This window comes from Phocoena phocoena, chromosome 15 (genome assembly GCF_963924675.1).
Source record: "Phocoena phocoena chromosome 15, mPhoPho1.1, whole genome shotgun sequence".
NCBI classification, from domain to species: Eukaryota; Metazoa; Chordata; class Mammalia; order Artiodactyla; family Phocoenidae; genus Phocoena; species Phocoena phocoena.
This window is the reverse complement of record NC_089233.1, coordinates 22,859,517-22,881,031: the sequence shown is the minus strand read 5'-3', so window position 1 is coordinate 22,881,031 and position 21,515 is coordinate 22,859,517. Positions and strand designations below refer to the sequence as shown.

General features: G+C 42.5%; 1 protein-coding gene across 1 annotated transcript in view; it reads left to right on the top strand.

Annotated features, from left to right (window-relative positions):
* The window catches only part of IQCK (IQ motif containing K), a 125,419-nt gene that overhangs the window by 89,839 nt on the left and 14,065 nt on the right, over positions 1-21,515 (top strand). The window contains exon 8 of the mRNA XM_065893345.1: positions 4,846-4,957. Coding sequence (XP_065749417.1) covers positions 4,846-4,957 — 112 coding nt within the window. The remainder of the gene's footprint in view (positions 1-4,845; positions 4,958-21,515) is intronic.

Here is a 21,515-nt window from a genome sequence, read left to right as displayed (position 1 = left end):
TTTGATTAATATGTGTCTTGGTGTGTTTCTCCTTGGAGTTATCCTGTATGGGACTTTCTGTGCTTCCTGGACTTGATTGACTATTTCCTTTTCCATATTAGGGAAGTTTTCAACTATAATCTCTTCAAATATTTTCTCAATCCCTTTCTTTTTCTCTTCTTCTTCTGGGACCCCTATAATTCGAATGTTGGTGCGTTTAATATTGTCCCAGAGGTCTCTGAGACTGTCCTCAATTCTTTAAATTCTTTTCTCTTTGCTCTGTGGTAGTTATTTCCACTCTTTTGTCTTCCAGGTCACTTATCTGTTCTTCTGCCTCAGTTATTCTGCTATTGATTCCTTCTAGAGAATTTTAAATTTCATTTATTGTGTTTTTCATCATTGTTTGTTTGCTCTTTAGTTCTTCTAGGTCCTTGTTAAACCTTTCTTGTATTTGTCCATTCTATTTCCAAGATTTTGGGTCACCTTTACTATCATTACTCTGAATTCTTTTTCAGGTAGACTGTCTATTTCCTCTTCATTTGTTTGATCTGGTGGGTTTTTACCTTGCTCCTTCATCTGCTGTGTGTGTCTCTGTTTTCTCATTTTGTTTAACTTACTGTGTTTGGGGTCTCTTTTTCACAGGCTGCAGGTTCGTAGTTCCCATTGTTTTTGGTGTCTGCCCTCAGTGGGTAAGGTTGGTTCAGTGGCCTGTGTAGGCTTCCTTGTGGAGGGGACTGGTGCCTGTGTTCTGGTGGATGAGGCTGGATCTTGTCTTTCTGGTGGGCAGGACCGCATCTGGTAGTGTGTTTTGGGGTGTCTGTGAACTTAGTATGGTTTTAGGCAGCTTCTCTGCTAATGGGTGGTGGTGTGTTTCTGTCTTGCTAGTTGTTTGGGTATCCAGCACTGGAGCTTGCTGGCCGTTGGGTGGAGCTGGGTCTTAGCATTGAGATAGAGATCTCTGGGAAGCTCTTGCCCATTGATATTACATGGGGCCAGGAGGTCTCTGGTGGTCCAATGTCCTGAATTCAGCTCTCCCACCTTAGAGGCTCAGGCCTGACACCAGGCTGGAGCACCAACACCCTGTCATCCACAGAGCTCAGAAGAAAAGGGAGGAAAAAAAAAGAAAGAAAAAACAAGATAAATAAATTAAAAGAAATTATTAAAATACAAAAATAATTTTTAAAAAGAGGAGAGCAACCAAACCAATAAACAAATCCACCAGTGATAACAAGTGCTAAAAACTAAACTAAGATAAACATAAAAATCGGAAACAAATCAGTCGCAGTCAGCAAACCCAAGACCAGTTTCTCCCAAAGTCCACCACCTCAATTTTGGGACAATTCGTTGTCTATTCAGGTATTCCATAGATGCAGGGTACATCAAGTTGATTGTTGGGATTTAATCTGCTCCTGAGACTGCATGGAGAGATTTCCCTTTCTCGTCTTTGTTTGCACATCTCCTGGGGTTCAGCTTTGGTTTTGGCCCCGTGTCTGTGTGTAGGTCGCCCTCAGGCATCTGTTCCCTGCCCGGACAAGACGGGGTTAAAGCAGCAGCTGATTAGGGCACTCTTGCTCTCTCAGGCCAGGGGGAGGGAGGGGTAGGGTAGTAATAATTGGAATGCCGGTTGAGCCTGTGGTGGCAGAGGCTAGCATTAGGTTGCAACAGCCTGAGGCACGCCGTGTGTTCTCCCAGGGAAGTTGTCCCTGGATCACGGGACCCTGGCAGTGGCGGGCTGCACAGGCTCCCACGTGGTGGCGGGGGGGGGGGGGAGGTGTGGATAGTGACCTGTGCTTGCACACGGGCTTCTTGGTGGCAGCAGCAGCAGCAGCAGCGTTAGCATTTCATGCCCATCTCTGGGGTCTGAGCTGATCAGCAGCAGCGTTAGCATTTCATGCCCATCTATGGGGTCTGAGCTGATAGACACGGCTTGCGCCCGTCTCTGGAGCTCGCTTAGGCAGTGCTCTGCCTTCTGTGGGCACATGGGGAAGGAATCCCCTCTCATCACGCACCCTGAAACAATGGTCTCTTGCCTCTTAGGCAGGTCCATACTTTTTCCTGGACTCCCTCCTGGCTAGCTGTGGTGCACTAGCCCCCTTCAGGCTGTGTTCACCAACCCCAGTCCTCTCCCTGGGATCCGACTGAAGCCCGAGCCTCAGCTCCCAGCCCCCGCCCATCCCATCCGGGGAGCAGACAAGCCTCTCAGGCTGGTGAGTGCCGGTCGGCACCGATCCTCTGTGCGGGAATCTCTCTGCTTTGTCCTCTGCACGCCTGTTGCTGCGCTCTCCTCCGTGGCTCCGATGCTTTCCCCCAACCCCCTGTCTCCACCAGTGAAGGGGCTTCCTAGTGTGTCACGGAAACTTTTCCTCCTTCACAGCTCCCTCGCAGAGGTGCAGGTCCCGTCTCTATTCTTTTGTCTCTGTTTTTTCTTTTTTCTTTTGCCCTACCCAGGTATGTGGGGATTTTCTTGCCTTTTGGGAAGTCTGAGGTCTTCTGCCAGCGTTCAGTTGGTGTTCTGTAGGAGTTGTTCCACATGTAGATGTATTTTTGATGTATTTGTGGGGAGGAAGGTGATCTCCACGTCTTACTCCTCCGCCATCTTGAAGGTCCCCTCCTACCAGACTCTTAAGTCCCTCAAGGGAAATTGGAACAGTCTGCCTACATTTGAATCCACCATTTCCTAGCTCCAAGACTCGGCAAGCCACTTAAACTCGGTTTCCTTATCTGTAAAATGGAGATAATCATTTCTGCCTGGTTTTGATAGTTAAAATTTGTAAAACATTTAAACAATGCCCGGGACATAAGTGTTCAATAAATATGTTATATTAGTAATTTAAAAATAATAACAATAATCATTATTACAATTACCATTAATTATCTCTTTATTCTCAATGTCTAGCACGAAGCGCAGTATACAGTAGGCACTCAGTCAATCAAATGGAACTGTGGTTAATGCATTACCTGTGATTAATCCAGAACTCTGCTGTCCTGTACAATAGCCACCAGCTCTGTGTGGCTTCTGAGCACTTAAAATGTGTCTAGTCCAGATTAAGATGCTCTGTAAGTATAAAATACATACCAGAGGTTGAAGCCTTGGTATAGAAAACAGAAAGTAAAATATCTCATAAATTATATTTTATACTGATTACATGTTGAAATTATATTATTTTGTATCTTTTAGGTTAAGTAAGATATACTCTTAAAAATAATCCTGCCACTTTATTTTCACTTTTTAAAACAAGATTGCAATAGAACTACCATATAATCCAACAATTCCACTTCTGGGTATTTACCTTAAGAAAACAAAAACATTAATTCAGAAAGATATGGGAGGGACTTCCCTGGTGGTAGAGTGGTTAAGAATCCACCTTCCAATGCAGGGGATGCGGTTTCGATCCCTGGTCGGGAAGCTAAGAACCCACGTGCTGTAGGGCAACTAAGCCCGCACACCACAACTACAGAGCCCATGCGCCCTGGAGCCTGCGAACCACAGCTAGAGAGCCCGCGCACGGCAATGAAAGATCCCGCGGGCCACAACTAAGCCCTGACACAGCCAAAAATAAAATAAATAAATATTAAAAAAAAAAAAAAAGATATGGGAATTCCCTGGCAGTCCAGTGGTTAGGGCTCCACGCTTTCACTGCCGAGGGCTGGGGGTTCCATCCCTGGTTGGGGAACTGTGTTCACTGCAGCATTATTTACAATGGCCAAGATATGGAAGCAGCTGAAGTGTCCATTAATAGATTAATGAATAAAGATGTGGAATATATATCTCTTCTGTCTCTGTGTCACATTTTGGTAATTCTTACAATATTTCAAACTTTTTCATTATTATTTGTTATGGTGATCTGTGATCAGTGATCTTTTGACATTATTATTGTAATTATTTTTTTGTTTTGTATTTTTTAATTAAGGGATGTACATTGGTATTTTTAGACATAATGTTGCACACTTAATAGACTACAATATAGTGTAAACATAGCTTTTATAGGCACTGGGAAACCAAACAATTTGTGCCACTCGCTTTATTTCAATATTTCCTTTATTGCAGTGGTTTAGAACTGAACCTGAAATATCTCCAAGGTATGCCAATATTACTCAGCCATTAAAAAAGAATGAAATCTTGCCATTTGTGACAACATGGAAGGATCTAGAGGGTATTAGGCTAAGTGAAATAAGTCAGACAAAAAAGACAAATACAGTATGATTTCACTTATATGTGGAATCTAAAAAAACAAATGAACAAACAAAACAGAAACAGACTCACAGATACAGAGAACAAACTGGCATTTGCAGAGGGGAGGTGAGGGGGGGGATGGGCAAAATATGTGATGGGGATTAAGAAGTACAAACTTCCGGTTATAAAATAAATTAGTCACGGGGATGTACTATACAGCATAAAGAGTATAGTCAGTAATACTGTATTAATTTTGTATGGCGACAGATGGTTTCTAGGCGTATTATGGTGATCATTTCATAATGTATTTAAATGTCAAATCACTATGTTGTACACCTGAAACTAACATAATATTGCATGTCAATTATACTTCAATAAATGAATATTTAAAAAAATAATATGAGACTGCAAGGAAATTTAAAATTTCACATGTGATTTCATTATATTTCTATTGGACAGCACAGATCTAGAAAGCTCTCAGCCTACCATTAGTGTAGCAAACCTTCATCCGACCTCATTTACTTTCAAATATTATATAAGCTTTAGGAGTATAGATAATTCGTTTAGAACAATGATTCATTTAGAATCAAAAGTACATCCAGGTGGTTTGTAAAGGATTTTCCTTGCAGGGTTACAAGCTAATGTGTAAAAGTATGTAGAAAGAGAACTAAAGCTTTGGGGGAATTTTCCAGGTGCGCTGTGATCCTGAGATTCAAGAATTGCGTAAGTGGCAGAAGAAACTGCGTGAGGACAAGCACATCCGCCAGCGAGTCAAAATTTTCTGGGCCAAGCAAGAGCAGAAAGGTGAGTTGTTTGATTCACAGCCCTTGGTTTATTCAGGAAAAGCCTGAGTCTTACCCCAGGCTCAAGAAGGAAGCCCTCTGAGGTTTTATAAGGTCCCTATATCTGCGCGGGACTCCATTGGGGGTAGGGGAGGTGGCAGCATGTTAAGATTCAGCTTTGGAATGACAATATAATTGACATGGCCATTCCCGTCACTCAGGGACACATTCAGTGTCATCCCATGTCTGCAGGTCTCTTTTTTTAGCTGCAAGACAGCAAGAGTAACTCATCATTTTGGAGTCACAGTACCCATCAATGTGATGGGTAGTTTTTCTTCTAAGCTGTTGATTGTGTGTCTGAACTCAAGCGGTGTTTTATGCCATCCTCTCCCCTTTTCTGAGAAATTAAACACATACACACATTGAAGTATTAAGAATAAGAGAACAAGCACCCAGCACTTATCATGTACAAGTGTCACAATTTTGTCCTATTTGCTTCCCTTCTTTATTTTTAAACTTTAAGTTACTACATATTCGTGGTAGGAAAATTAGACAAACAAAAAACAAAAGGGGGGTGAAAATCAGAAATCTCACCACTGTTAAAATTTTGGTGCACATCCTGCTATACTTTTTCAGTACAAAAAGATGCAAAAATATATATATTCATATATTATTAAAAATGGGTTTTTACATTGTTACAAGTACATCTGTATATTCTGTTATATCATCTACCCTGTCACTAAACATACTCAGAACATCATTCGGTCAGCACTAGAGAGTGGCATCATGACTTTTCTTTTTTGGCTGCATTGGGTCTTCGTTGCTGTGCGCGGGCTTTCTCTGATTGTGGCGAGCGGCGGCTGCTCTTCATTGCGGTGCATGGGCTCTAGACGCGCGGGCTTCGGTAATTGTGGCAGATGGGCATAGTAGTTGTGGCTTGCAGGCTCTAGAGCACAGGCTCAGTAGTTGTGGCGCACGGGCTTAGTTGCTCTGCGACATGTGGGATCTTCCCGGACCGGGGCTCGAACCTGTGTCCCCTGCATTGGCAGGTGGGTTCTTAACCACTGCGCCACCAGGGAAGCCCCATCATGACGTTTAATGGCTGTGTGGTATGAATTTAGCATCACTTATTTAACCAACAACATGGAATGAGATTCGTGGTATATTAACAAGTGGAAAAAAGTTGCAGAACCATAAATTTTCATTCATATTAAAAATATATACAGGGAAACAGAGAGATGTCTAAACAGCCTGGAAGAATACTTTAATGGTAGTTTCCTTTAGGAATTAGGTCTAGGGGGAATCTTGCACTGTTGGAATCTTTTAAATAAGTGCAGTACTTTACAATTATGAAAACCAATGGAAAAAAAATGATCATAGCTACCTCGGCAGCGTACAGGCCATCGCACTCTTCACCATCCGTGCTCTGACCTCCCCACCCTCCCCGTCCCTGTCCGCCTTCACTAGGCTGCAGCTCCTCTAGTCTCTCTTGTTCTGCCATATGCCAACGCCTTCCTCACCTCTGGGACTCTGCACTTTCTATTCCTTTCCTGCCAAATCATCCCTTCCCAGCTCCTGTATGGCCATTTTTTCTCACCCTCCAGGCCTGGGGACATTACCACCTCAGAGGGGCCTTCCCAAGTTGCCCTGCCTAAAGGGAAAAGGAAAAATATTGAGCCATCTCAGCGTGGTGGAGTCTAAACAAAAGTTTTCTTTTTTGCCCAGAAACTGTCTTCAACCCTGTTCTCTCGAATCTCTTTCCAGTTCCTGCTTGGCATATTGGTTAGATTTCATGTCTTTTAAGTATGTTCTGATTTCATAAAGTCCAGTCTACTTAAAAATCTCAATCTCAGATCCAATTTAATGCTTACTCACCCACCTCTGCCCTGCCTCAGTGGGGTTGGGAGTGGGGGAAGGAATTGTCTGATCTTTCACATGTCCACCCTTTCCTCTTCAGAGCCACTTACTCCTTCGGTGGGTTTGGGTGGGAGGGAGGCAGATCCAAGGGGCATCTCCTCTGCACTTCCTGTTGTGACCCTCTCTTGGCTGCTGCCGCTTCTCTGGCTGAGACTGCGTGGCCACCCATGTCTTGTGGGCAGGCATCCCCTTGCTGGCTCACTGACTCCTGTGTTTCACATGAGCTCTTCCTCAGGGGAGACAACACGTGGCAGAACCCCCTGTAGGGATCTGGCTCTGTTTCTCCCTTTTCTACCACCACCCGGACCCCACCTCTGCCAGTCCACTCCCAGCCTTTTGCTCCTGGGGTCTCCTTACCCAGTGGCCAGCCCTCTCGGGTGGGGCAATGGAAAGATAGTTCAGGTTACCTCCCAGCATCCACTTGACGCAGAGGAAACCAGCGGTGGACACGCAGGCTTCTCCACTGCCCCACCCCAGCGTGTCCCCAGTTCACACTGAATCTGCTCTAACAGGCACAGTAGAATGAGGTGTACTGTAAATCTGCCCTTAAAGGAGATGACCAACCAGATGATGAAGCACCCCCATTCTTTTCGAGTTGTTCTCTTGGCTCTTCCCACCCTTGTCTTAGGGCTTCGGTGGTAGAAGCACCCACTCTTGTCTAAGAGAAGAGAGAAAAGCAAGCACTCTCCTTTAGGACAGATTCTCAATCTTTTTGGACTGTGAACCAGTAAGAAATAGTTTTATGTCACAGTTTAGTACATATGAATGTACAGATGGTTTCACATATACCTAGCTAAAACAAAAGTTTTATAAAAAAATTACCTTATATGTAATACCCTTTGGTATTTTCTAGTCTTTTGAGTTTTTAATTTTGTTAATGCTGGACATGACTCAGTAAATTTATTTCATGGCCCACTAATGTGTCTTGGCCCATGGTTTGAAGCACACTGCATTGATTCACTACTCCACATCTCCTACAGTTTCTTCTCCCCCTTTCCTACCCATAGTCATCGGCTTAAGTAATGGTTAGGCCCCTTCTTCATAAACAGTTCTCAATATTGGCTGCATATTTGAATCACCTCAGGAGCTTTCTAAAAATACTAATGCTATTGACTGAAAACCCTAGAAGCAATGAGCATTCCTAGTGCCCAGATCTTGGTTTCTAAGTACCCCTCATTCTAAATGGAATTAGGTTGGGTTTTTGTTTTGTTTTGTTTTTTTTTGAGAAATGGTCGATTCCAGGGCTGGGGCAAGGAAAGTAGAAGAGCTTAGAATGTCTTTTGCCAGAAAATAAAGAAGCCTCAAAAAATTGATGGAAACATGGGAAAAGAATACAGGCTCCAGCTTGAAGGGAGTCTCACTGGGCAAATCTGGGATAATTTAAGCATCAAAATTAACATCAGAATTTAAGCATGAAAATCAACAGTGACTGTAATGAACTCATTGACTAAAAAAAAAAAAATCCAAATATCCATATGGATACCAAATAAACAAATAAATGTGAGAGAAGAGGAAGCTTTTCTCCCACATTAGAATGCCAACTAATACATTTAGCAGTATAATGAAATTTAAGTCACCATTTTATAACCATGTTAGTGAATTAATTGGCTCAGGCAACAATCATCAATAGATGCTAAACCGCTGCGTGAACGTTTGATGAGGAACCTGATATTCATAGTCTGAAAATATCTCTTCACAAGGCAGAGCCTTTAACACACGGGGGAAAATAGTAACTTTGCATGAGAGAAACCTGGCAGAGCCGCCTTAACCGAGTGTTGGAGATTAATGTCACCAATAACGGGACAAACTGACATCACATGCCTTCCGGTATGAGGTACTGAGGAAGACACTCATCACAGACGCTTATGCACAACTCCTGTAAAAAATGCACTACTTGAATCTAATCATGAGGAAACATCAGATCCACCCAAATTGAGGAAACACTCCAAAGTAACTGATCTGGACTCTTCAAAAATGCCAATGTCAAGGAAGCCAAAAAGATGAAAGGAGACCAAAGGGATGTGACAGCTGAATGCCGTGCATGACCTTAGATTGAATCTCGGATGGGGAAAAATGCTATAAAAGACATTATCGAGACAGTTAACAAACTTTGAGTATGGGCTTTATATTAGACAGTGGTATGTAGCACTATTAAGTTTCCTGATTTTGATCAATGTTCTTGGGCTATATCAGAAACCTCTTCATTCTTAAGATGCATGATGAAGGTTTTAGGGATCAAGGGATATGATATGCAGCTTAATCCCCAATGATTCAGAAAAATATAATTTATAAAACACATGCACACATATATGTATACACACAGAGAGAAAATGATCAAGTATAAACAATGGCGAATCTGAGAGTTCTTTGGATGACTATTGCAACTTTTCTGTAAATTCAAAATTACAAGATAAAAAAATACCAGTGCCTCATCTCCAGAAATTCCAACTTGATGGGGATGGGCCCTGGGCGTCCACGTTACTGTAAAGTTTCCCCAGTTCTAATGGTCAGCCAGAGTTGCGACCCTAAGGAGGTGCTAGATCCCCAGTGGTTTGTGTTCTCTTTAAAATGTAGAGTCCTCTAGGCCCGAGTGTCCTACTGATGCATGATTGTACTTCCGTTATTTGCTGACTTTGCAGTTACATGCCTTCCTCACTAAAGTGTAAGCTCCATGTGGACGAAGGCCTCATCCTCATGCAGTGCTGGCACAAAGTGAGCACCAAATAAATTTTGGTTGAATGAATAAATGAGGGAATGAATGAATGGATGGAGTTCTGAGGCTTGTATGAGTCCACATACAGACAGAGCCTGGTACAGAGCAGGAGCTCATCAAATTGGCAGTCTTGGTGTCCCTTGTTAAGAAGCAATTTGAGCTGTAACTGTTTGGCAGGCTTGTCTGTGTACAACTGCCGGTTCATTTCACTTAAAATTGGAAGACAGTCAGGGCTGTAATCAGTTTAAAGGTTAGGAAAAGTGCAGCATGCCTATTTATTTCTGTTGTTACTTATTTTTTTGAGTTGATTTGCCGTTGGTTCGCTGATTGGTTTGGCTTGCTGTGTATAAGGGAGCATAGGCTGGATTTAACTCTGTGATCCAGCTAGCAGTGGAGGGCAAAGTGAAAGAGGTACCACCTCGGCCACCTGCTGCCCATGTCCCTTGCTGCTTTTCCACCTTCTGAGGGTTCCAGAAGGAACAGTGCTTTCCAAAAAAGATGAGGTTTTCAGTAAATGCCCCAATGTGAACTCAGGGGTAAATTTCCCATTTATGATGAGACTGTGAAATGGTCTTCAGGAAAAACGTCAGTTCTAAACACCATCCCCAGATCTGTGGTCAGTTTGGAAAGAAGTCAATACAGCACAGTTGGTAAAGGACTGGGCTTTGGAGTTGGCCAGAGTTGCCCTTGGAATCCTTTTACTTTTATCTGTGTGACCCTGATCTAGTTAACTTCATTGAGCCTCAGTATTCCCATGTGCAAAATGGGAATAATAATAGTCCTGTCTCATACAGTTGTTAAAGGATTGCAAGAGATGATATTTGGAATAAGTCCCAGCACATAGTTCCCATACATGTTGGTTATTGTCGTTATTAAAATATCTCTGTGCTTCAAACAATTTTGTATTGATTTCCTCCACTAGACTCTTAAGTTCCGTGGGGTTCCATGTGGGGACTGTGTGTCTTATTCATCATGATGTCCCCACACCTAGCACAGAGCCTGGTATAGAGCAGGCGGTCTGTACATATTTGGTGGATGCAGCTCTGGGTTTCATTTTGTAGATGAATAAGTTAGGCCCCGGAAGGTTGAGGGCTTGCCTAGGTCACACAGCCGAGGAGGGCCTAGGGCTGGGGCGCAGGCACGCCCTTTCTCTGTCCCGTGTTCTGACACATATGGGAGGAGAGTTGCAGAGAGACAAGACACTCTTTTGCATTCTACCATCAGACCCAAACCTCTCAGGAATCCTCCTGAACATGACATACGGCTTGTCCAATTTCTTATGACCTATGGTTTCGTGCTGTTGGTGTTTGCATTGGCTGAAGCCCTCGGGTAAGGGCTGAATTGCCAGGAGCAGGGTACAACGTGCTGCCCATCAAGTGAAGTAGAACTTTTTGTCCCCTTCAGGGGTCACCAAGCTGAATCATTTTGTTAAGTTCACGTATGGAGTTACTTCCTGTTTTAAACCTTATGAATCTGGGTAGTGTAGCGGTTTCAAAAATCAATCCCCCCCCAGCCAAGGTGACACTGTAATTAGACCCCAAAGAGCTCTGATGAAGCAATTTGAAAATTAATAGTAAACACATGTAGTTCTCCTTTAGATTTGCGGTAAAGAAAAAAAGTGGAGTGATTGCAAATAAAAATGGGTTTCAGGGCTTCCCTGGTGGCGCAGTGGTTGAGAGTCCGCCTGCTGATGCAGGGGACGCGGGTTTGTGCCCTGGTCCGGGAGGATCCCACATGCCGCGGAGCGGCTGGGCCCGTGAGCCATGGCCGCTGAGCCTGCGCGTCCGGAGCCTGTGCTCCGCCACGGGAGAGGCCACAACAGTGAGAGGCCCGCGTACAGCAAAAAAAAAAAAAAAAAAAATGGGTTTCACCTTCATGTAAGAAAACTGCAAACTCATCCATGTACAAATCCAGCAAACAAACATAATATAATTGTTTAGTCGATGCCATTTTATCCATATCGTGCTCTGGTATTTATAGTATGAATGAATTTTGCCAAGTTCATTTCTTGGAGCAACCTTAGTGCAGACAGGAGGTCTGAGGGAGAGAAGCATCAGCTGTCAGGGTAGAACCATGGTCATTTATAGCCTGTCTCATGTTACACTGAGCCAGAGGCCGTCCTGAACAGGATTTTCCTCTAGGACAGAAACAGTGTGAAGTTATCCTGAAGTCTCTATCCATTGGGACAGTTGCAGGAATTATTTTTAAAAACATGTGTGACAAGAATTACAGCTAATATAATCCAAAAGAAGATGCCAGAGCCATTTTTGAGATGTGGTCAAAAATCCCTTCTTGATTAATAGCATATTTTTAGCTTCATATAATTGGTAATTGTTTTCAAATGTGCTTTGTAACTGACTATTCATATTTTATTTGGAAATCTAGTGTGAGTAAGGAGAAAGAAAACATAGAAACTGTTCCCATAACATCAGATTACATTTATTATATATACTACATCAGATTACATATATATATATATATATATATACACAACATCAGATTGCAATTTTTAAATGTGTGTGTATATTGTATATTTGTGTAAATACTCTTTTAATGACTTTATCACTTCTTGATATTTTAAAGAAAAGGGTGGGGGAGGCTGACCTGTCAAAGGAGATAGATTGTTTACTTTTGTTTGCTCACCTGTTTGTTCCCTACCTCAGTCCAAGAGTAGTTTGTAGTTGCTTACAGAAACACATATGATATAACATTTTTAGGTAAATGTGGTAATTGGATTAAGGAAAAATTAAGAGTAGAGAAAATAGAAAGCCATTGAATGCAGTAAGCAAAATACTTACTCCAAGGCCTATACTTGCTAGAGATTTCTTAGGGACAACGTAAAGAGGGAAATAAGGCCTGTTGCATAATTCATAGTGTCCATAAGGAAAAAGATAGTCCGGCTGTTCAGGAAATACTGGGCCCTTCCCTAATACATTATGCAATGTGAATAATAACCTCAAAAATGTTCCTACAATAAATAGAAATGTGGCTCTGAGCTTCCTAGAAGCCATAGCAATGAAGGAAATAGGATCATTACATTGTTTATTGCCTTCAAATTTCAAAAAGTTTCTTGGAAGCACTAATTACTGGAGCTGATTCTTCTCTCGTAAAGAAGACACTGTAACGTAGTGAACATCAATCTTCCTTTCCCTTAATGAGTTTCTTAGAAGGGCATTTGCTTCTGGAGGGAAAAGATAAAAGCCTGGGGTAGAGGTGGGATAGAAACCAGAGAAATTTCTTTCATTGATTTTAAATCTAGTATTTTAAGTTTAGATTGTAATGACAAATCTTAACTATTAGGATTGGGTTTTAAGGATATTCTTAAAATAAGCACCTTATCTTGGCCATACCACCTGCTTGTGACCTTAGGATGCTGCTGGAACTTAGCTCTTAGAGCAGAGAAGCCTGTCCAGAGCTCAGGAGTAGCCATGAGTTAGCGAGCATGTACCACGTGCCAGGCCCTGTGTTTCCATGTAGCCTTCATACCTGCTCTCCCAGAGAGAAGATATTCTCTCCATTGTACAGATGAGGAAACTGGAGCTGGGAGGTTACTTGACTCACACAGGTCACACAGCCAGGAAGGCCAGAGACCAGGGATTTGAACCCAGGTCTGCCTGATGCCAGGGAACCTCTGGTCATCTCCTGCCGTGGTGTCCAGTTACCTTAAGCTGTGGGTCCAGTAAGCCTCGTTGACCCCCTGCAAAGCTTCCCATCCGGGTACCGGGAGCCCCAGTCTGGACAGTGGGCAGCGTCTGGCCATGCCTCCTGCCCTGCACACTAACCAAAATGACCACAGGCCACTGGAATAAGGGAGGTTTGAGGGTAGGAGAGTCTGGGTCCTCAATCCGAAGGCTGCAGGATCTATAACCATGTTTCTGGGAGACATTTCCATCAGAGCAGGAAGCCAGGGGTGAGTGGATAAGGATGAGGACGTTTTTCTCTCCCTCCTTCCAAACTCCCTGCCCATCTACAGATGAGGAGCAGTGAAGGGCTTGGCCCCAAAAGAGGGCACCCAGGTGCAGAGAACACCGTAGCCGATGGCTCAGGAGGTGGGTTCTGGCATTAAGTGTGACCCTTTGTGACTAACAAACATAATCTATCATATAAGGGCAAATTTTCAGTAACATTTTCCAGAGACAACCACTGTTTAGTATGTCAGCTCATAGAGTTTCTTCATCTGCCTATTAATACATAAGTATATATACACACACATATATTTATAAACATGAACCACATTATATATAGTATACTGTAACTTGCTTTTCTCCTCACTTGGCAATATATCATTGACATCTCTTCATGCCACATATACAGAGATCTATCTCATTTTTGTGGTTCCATAGAATTGATGGATCTGTATCATACTTTTTAAAAACAAATCCCAATGAATGGATATTTGGCTTGTATTTCGCATAATGCATCCACAGACATTCTGTAGGTATGTTCTTGCTTACTTATAGAAAGTATTCCTACAGGATAAATTCCTAGAAGTGGAATTGCTGGGTCAAAGGATATAAATATATTAAGTTTAGAAAGTGATCACCATACTGTCATCCAAAAACATTGCACCAGTTTATACTTAATGCCACCAAGTCACTTTGGAACTTTTGATGGGTGATGTAATCTTTGTGCTTCATTTTCCCTACTTTTAAAATGAGAATGATTATGCCTCAGGGATAATTCTAAATGAGGTCATTGCTTTGATATTACCATGCCTCTTTAAGAAGAAATATACTATCTGGAAATCTGAGGTGTCATTTTCATTTTAACTTTTTCTCTCATATCTCCCCAAACTTTAGTTCCTTCTCCATTTTAACCTGCAGAAGAAATAAAAATTTGATTAAAAGAAATCTAGTGACTTCATGCCTTGATATTACTTTCATCAGTTCTATTTTTAAGACTCACCAGTGGGTGGGGATGTTAGGATGACATCAACTTTCATACATATCTTTATTTTATTTATTTATTTAGGCTGAACTGGGTCTTTGTTGCTGTGCGTGGGCTTTCTCTAGTTGCAGCGAGCTGGGGCTACTCTTCGTGGCGGTGTATGGGCTTCTCGTGGCGGTGTATGGGCTTCTCATTGCGGTGGCTTCTCCTTGCAGAGCACGGGCTCTAGGCGCGCGGGCTTCAGTAGTTGTGGCATGCAGGCTCAGTAGTTGTGGCTCGCGGGCTCTAGAGCTCAGACTCAGTAGTTGTGGCGCATGGGCTTAGGTGCTATGCGGCATGTGGGATCTTCCCGGACCAGGGCTCAAACCCGTGTTCCCTGCATTGGCAGGCAGATTCTTAACCACTGCGCCACCGGGGAAGTCCCATACATATCTTTTCATTTAAAAGTTGCAAAAGTGCACAACTAGGATGTGCCTTCTGTTGAAATGCTCGAAGATCCCCTACTATTCTACTGAAATGAAAAGTAAAATAAAAAACGATTTCCTTTATGTACTGGTCTGCCCCCAAAGTTCAAATCCCCAATTTAAGATTATGTAAATGGATGCTTCCAACCATTAGTTTCATTCCATCATCTGACTGTTTAGCATCCTTCTTTGCCATTATAGAAAGCAGAATGCTTTTGTAGGATTTAGGTAAATCCACAAATGTCTGGAAGGCTCACGGCACCGGATTGGATTAAGTTTCCCATTTATCAGCTGTATAACCTTGTGGTGGTTGCTTAATCTCTCTGTGACTCAGTTTGCATGGCAATAAAATGGAAACACTCATGTTAGTAACCACCCCATAGGGTTTTTGTAAGGATTAAATGAACCGGAATAGTGTCTGGCTAAAAAAACAAAGTGATCACTAAATAACTATTATTAGTAATGTAAATGCTCAACATATGGCTAATATACATTGTTATTAAGAATATGGGGGGCTTCCCTGGTGGTGCAGTGGTTAAGAATCTGCCTGCCAATGCAGGGAACACGGGTTCGAGCCCTGGTCCGGGAAGATCCCACATGCCGCATAGCACCTAAGCCCATGCGCCACAACTACTGAGTCTGAGCTCTAGAGCCCGCGAGCCACAACTACTGAGCCTGCATGCCACAACTACTGAAGCCCGCGCGCCTAGAGCCCGTGCTCTGCATGGAGAAGCCACCGCAATGAGAAGCCCACACACCGCCACGAAGAGTAGCCCCAGCTCGCTGCAACTAGAGAAAGCCCGCGCACAGCAACAAAGACCCAGTTCAGCCAAAAATAAATAAAATAAATAAATAATAAAATTAAAAAAAAAAAAAAGAATATGGGCTCTGGGATCTGAATGAACCAAGTCCTGCCTCCTACCATCAGTGGTCAGGGCAAGGCACTCATCCTCTTGAAGCCGTTTTCTCCTCTGTTATGTGGGGACAGTTAGGGCCCATCCCAGAGGGCTCCTGTGAGGATTAAATAATATTAAATACCATGTATCCTATTAAATAGATCCTTGGCACAAAGTGAATGATCAATACTGGTGACTGATTTTAGTAATATTTTTTAAACTGTCAAGAAAAACAAAATGTATGCCAGGTAATTTACCTGCAGCAGTGGTTCTCACTCCTGGATGCAGGTTAGAATCCCCTGGGGGAAATTTACAAGGATGTGTGAGGCCAGAGGCCAGAGAAAGGGATTACATGTGTTTATTCTTAGTAGTGGATTTGTTGTAACCACATCAGCAAAATCCTGATACTATGGATTAGCTGCAAGATTCCAGTAACAGCTTTGGATTCAAAATCTTCCTTTGCAAGGGTTCTTCTCACTAATGCAATATCATCTGGATTAAAATTCAGGGGATCTGAGTTCCTGGCCCAACTCTGCAGTTTACCAGCTAGATGGGCCTTGCTCTCTTCTTTGAAAAGTGGAAGAAGTGAGCCAGGAAATCTATAAAACAGGAAATCTGATAGGTGTTTGCTGTAGAATCTCCTGCCTCCTGGGCAAAGAGGCCTATTGTTGGGCAAATCCAAACCTTGGAAAACTATTGCTCTTGTCTTGGTGGTGGTTGTTGGATTTGGGAGTTTGGTCTCAAGATCGAAGGCAAAAGCAATAGATGGGGAACATTCTGTGCTTTGCTGGAGAGAGTGGGGTGAGAGAGTGAGAGCCAGAGAGTAACTGGGGAGGGGAGAAGAGGGAAGGGTAGCCTGGGTATTTGGCACTTTAGGAGAATTTTGGGGGGAAGAGTAGGGATGTTTAAAGGCAGTTTCTCTTTGGTCATATATTTGAGGAGTGGGAAGCGTCTTTCCTAGATTGAGGGCTTTCCTATCACCACACCTGCGTCTGTCACACCCAGGGGTGACTTTCTGAATGAAAATGGAGCTTACAGAGGAAGGGTGATGGGAAATCTCTCCTGCCATGGTGTGCAGCCTGCAGGACAGCGTTACCTCTATCCTTAGCTGCCACACCTGGGTGTCTGCAGAGATCCACGGTCCTTATGAAAGCCTCATGAGTGCCTACCACGTACCTTAAATATATTATTATATCTTTAATCTTCACAACAAATGGAATGAGCATAGACTATTATCACCCCTATCTTTCAGGGGAGGAAACTTTCTCAGAGGTTAGGTCACTTGGTTTTGGTCAACAGCTGCTAAAGAGCAGAGCTGAGGACATTGACAACTTTCCACAACACCATACTGCCTTGCTGTTCTCACACCCTTCCCTTCCACCAGTCCATGAATGGGTAGGCTGTGGGAGAGGTCTGGAATCCATGCTCTCAGAAGTGCAACAGAAGCTCAATGCAGAAACAAAGGCCACACCTAAAAAGCAATGAAGGACTGATACATGCTCGAACGTGGACGAACCTTGAAAACTAAAAACTCGAAAGCTTGCCAAGTGCAAGAAGACAGACACAAAAGACCACATATTGTATGATTCCATTTATGTGAAATGTCCCCAATAGGAAAGTCTATAGAGATAGAAAGTAGATTAGTGCTTGCCTAGGGCCAGGAGGCTGAGGGAATGGTGATGATAGCTAAAAGGTATGGGGATTCTTTGGGCGATAACGAAGATGTGGTAAAATTGATCGTGGTGACGGTTGCACCTGTCTGTGAATATACTAAAAACCATTGAATTGCATACTTTAAATGAGTGAATTGTATGGTATGTGAGTTATATTTTCATAAATCTGTTACATAAAATAAAAATGAAGGCACAGACTACCTCACATCCATAAAGATGGATACTATCAAAAAATAGAAAATAACAAGTATTGGTGAGGATGTGGAAGAATTGGACCCATTATGCATTGTTCGTGGGAATGTAAAATGATGCAGATAAAGCGGTTCCTTAATACATTTTTATTGGAATTACCATATGATCCAGCAATCCCACTTTGGGGTAAATACAAGAAAGAGAGCAGAGACTCAACGAGATGTTTGTATACATATGTTAATGGTAGCATTATTCATGGTAGCCAAAAGGTAGAAGTAACCCAAGTGTCTATCAGTGGATGAATAGATAAGAAATATGTGGTATGTCCATACAATAGACTATTATTCAGCCTTAAGAAGGAAGTTCTGACACATGCCATAATGTGGATGCACCTTGAGGACATTATGCTGAGTGAAATAAGCCAGTCACAAAAAGGCAAATACTGTTTGATTCCACTAAAATGAGATACTTAGAATATGGTGGTTGCCACGGGCTGGGAGGAGGGGAGAATGGCGAGTTCTTGTTTAATGGGTACAGAGTTTCTGTTTTGCGAGATGAAAAGAGTTCTAGAGATGGATGGTGGTGATGGTTGCACGATATGAATGTACTTAATACTGCTGAATTGTGCACTTTAAAATGGTTAAGATGGTAAATTTTATGTTATGTGTATTTTACCACACTAAAAAAAATTAGGAGGAAAAACAATGACGGCACAGACCCCAAATTACCTCATGGATCGCTCCCTTACCTCCATCAGGCTCTGCTCAATGTCATCTTCTCAGTGTGCCCTCCCTGACCCCCCGACCCCCATCCCTCTGCCCTGCTTGTCCCCAACTAGCATGTTATCTACAGGGTGATTCAAAAAGAACTGACTGGGCTTCCCTGGTGGCGCAGTGGTTAAGAATCTGCCTGCCAATGCAGGGAACACGGGTTCGAGCCCTGGTCTGGGAAGATCCCACATGCCGCGGAGCAACTAAGCCCGTGAGCCACAGCTACTGAGCCTGCGCGTCTGGAGCCTGTGCTCCGCGGCAAGAGACGCCACGACAGTGAGAGGCCCGCGCACCGCGATGAAGAGTGACCCACGCTCGCTGCAACTGGAGAAAGCCCTCACACAGAACCGAAGACCCAACACAGCCAAAAATAAATTAATTAATTAATTTTTTTTAAAAAGTGGAAGTGTAGCAGTTACATAATAAGAATATAATATCTTTAAAAAAAAAAAAAAGAGCTGACTGCTTCCAAACTTTTATTACAACATGCATGGGCACAGATGAAGAACTTGGTGTCGGTGCCAATTCTTCTTTGCAGCTTTGGAGAAATAAAGAAATGTGTGATTGCCCTTCAACCCTGGCTGCAATAGAGGATCTGGGACAATGCCAGCTCCAGGATGGCTGGGTGCCCCGTGTCCTCTGTTTGTTCCGGTGGCTACATGTAGAAGATCTGTTATGTTGTAATTGCTACGTTAGGTCCTTAACAAATTGTCTTTGACTATGTGATGTATTTAATTGTATTTAGTCACCGATTAATAATTATTTAAGTTTTTAATTCTTTTGAATTGCCCAGGATTTTAATGATTTATTTTGTTTATTGTTTGTGTGACTGCACTAGAATATGGAAGCTTCCTGTGGCAGCTTGGATGATTTTTCCTTTCTGTGTCGTTCACCGCTCTATTCCAACTCCTAGCACAGTGCCCGGCATGTATGTGGTAGATGTTCAAGAAACATTTGTTGATTAAATGACTGAATCTGTGTTACACAATACCCTTCCCAAATCATCCAGCTTGGTAAACACCCTATGGACAAAGTCAATCTAAGGTAAACAGAACTGTTTCCAAGCAACCAACCAAATAAATAAAAGGAAATATATTATCCATCTTTTCTAAAATAATAAAAAGGACTGTTCACATTCCTGTGTGCTTACTATGAAGCAAGCAATGTTCCAAGCACATCTTTAGTAGGAACTCAGTCTTCTCAGCAGCCCTTTGAAGTAGGTACTGTATGGTGTCCATTTTATAGATGAAGAAACTGAGGCACAGAGAGGTTGAACAGTATACCCAGGGCCACCCAGCAAGGAAGTAGCAGACTGGGCAGCTTGGGAGTCCTTCCTCTTCCCCACTTCCGATGCCGCAATGCACAGATGTTATTTATGGAGGTAAGCTCCAGAGAAATCTGTTGGTGTTTTGTTTCATGCGAAATCCATCAGGACCCAACCTCTGATTAAATTGCTGACAGCGTGAAGCACATGTTCCTTTACGCCTGTTAACCTGGTTTAAAGGGCAGTGGTCCCACCCATCTAATTGTCCCGCCTTCTCTCTATAAGTGCCAGTCCAACCCTGTTGATGCATGGTATTCACCGTGAGGATCTAAATTTAGGATCTGAGCAGCTAAAGTCTCTTGCCAATTTTCAGATTTGTCTCTCATTAGTCCAGGACGTGGAAAATTTTAGAGGTATAGAGCTATGGAGGCTAGATGTTAAGAAGGACAGACTGATTCCTTTTAGAACAACTTAAAAACCGTCCCTTTATCAAAGTAATACATTCTCATTTTGCAAAATACAGAAAAGTATCAAGAGATCAAAAGAGGGTATCCACCATGCTGTCACTGATAATACTTTGGTGTATAGAAAGACTTTTTAAAAAGTGCTTTATTTTATCCCATGAGCAGGAGGGAGGTAGAGGAGACTGAGTCTGTTGTATGTGTTCTACTTTCACCATGTGTCTTGGAGTTGCCCTCATTTGCTTTTCGTGGCATCTGAAGACTTGTCGTTTAAGAGGTTTCAGAGTGACCTTTGAAGCTGTCCAAGTGAGCCGCTAATAGCGGCAGCAAGAGTACTGGGCCTGGATTCCCAAGATTTATATTCAAACCCCAATTGGAAGCTTCCTAGCTGTGTATCTTTGAGCAAAGCACTTAACCTTCCTGATCTTCCATCTTCTAACTTTAAAATGAAATTAACACCCTCCTAAAAGCCCAACTGAGAGGCAAGGTTATTTGAGTTAAATAGACTTGAGCTAATGCTCACCTATAAATTCTCACTGGCTGTGTGACCTTGAGACAGTTACTTAACCTCTCTGACCTTCCGTTTCTTCATCTGTACAATAGAAATTATAAAAGTATTCCCCTCACTGGATCCTAGAGAAACCCATATGAGACAGTGCATGTAACACGTTTAGTCTAATACTCACAGACAGTAGGGGTTCAATAATGATCAATTACTATTGTAAATCATACAATTTATGAATCATGTTAGAGCAGTGTTTTTCCCACTGTAGATGGTGAAAACAATTAGTGGGTTGCCACATGCATTTTTAAAAATGAAATAATCTCAGTTCTTATATTTAAGTCTTTAATCCATTTTGAATTTACTTTTCTATATGGTGTGAGAAAGTAGTCCAGTTTTATTCTTTTAAATGTAAGACCTGGAACCATAAAACTCCTAGAAGAAAACATAGGCAGTACGTTCTTTGACATCAGTCTTAGCGATTTTTTTGGATATGTCTCTTCAGGCAAGGGAAATAAAAGCAAAAATAAACAAATGGGACCACATCAAACTAAAAAGCTTTTGCACAGAGAAGGAAACTATCAACAAAACGAAAAGGCCGCCTACTGAATTGGAGAAGATATTTGCAAATGATATATCTGATAAGGGGTTAATATCCAAAGTATACAAAGAACTCATACAAGTCAACATCAAAAAACCCCCCAAACATTTAAAAATGGACAGAGGATCTGAGATGTACCAACCAGCTTTAGGTCAAGATAGGTCAAGATTCCATTATTCCTGAAGGCTCCGCCATGCCCCATCCCAATCAATCCACCCCGCCTACCTCATCTTCCTGACC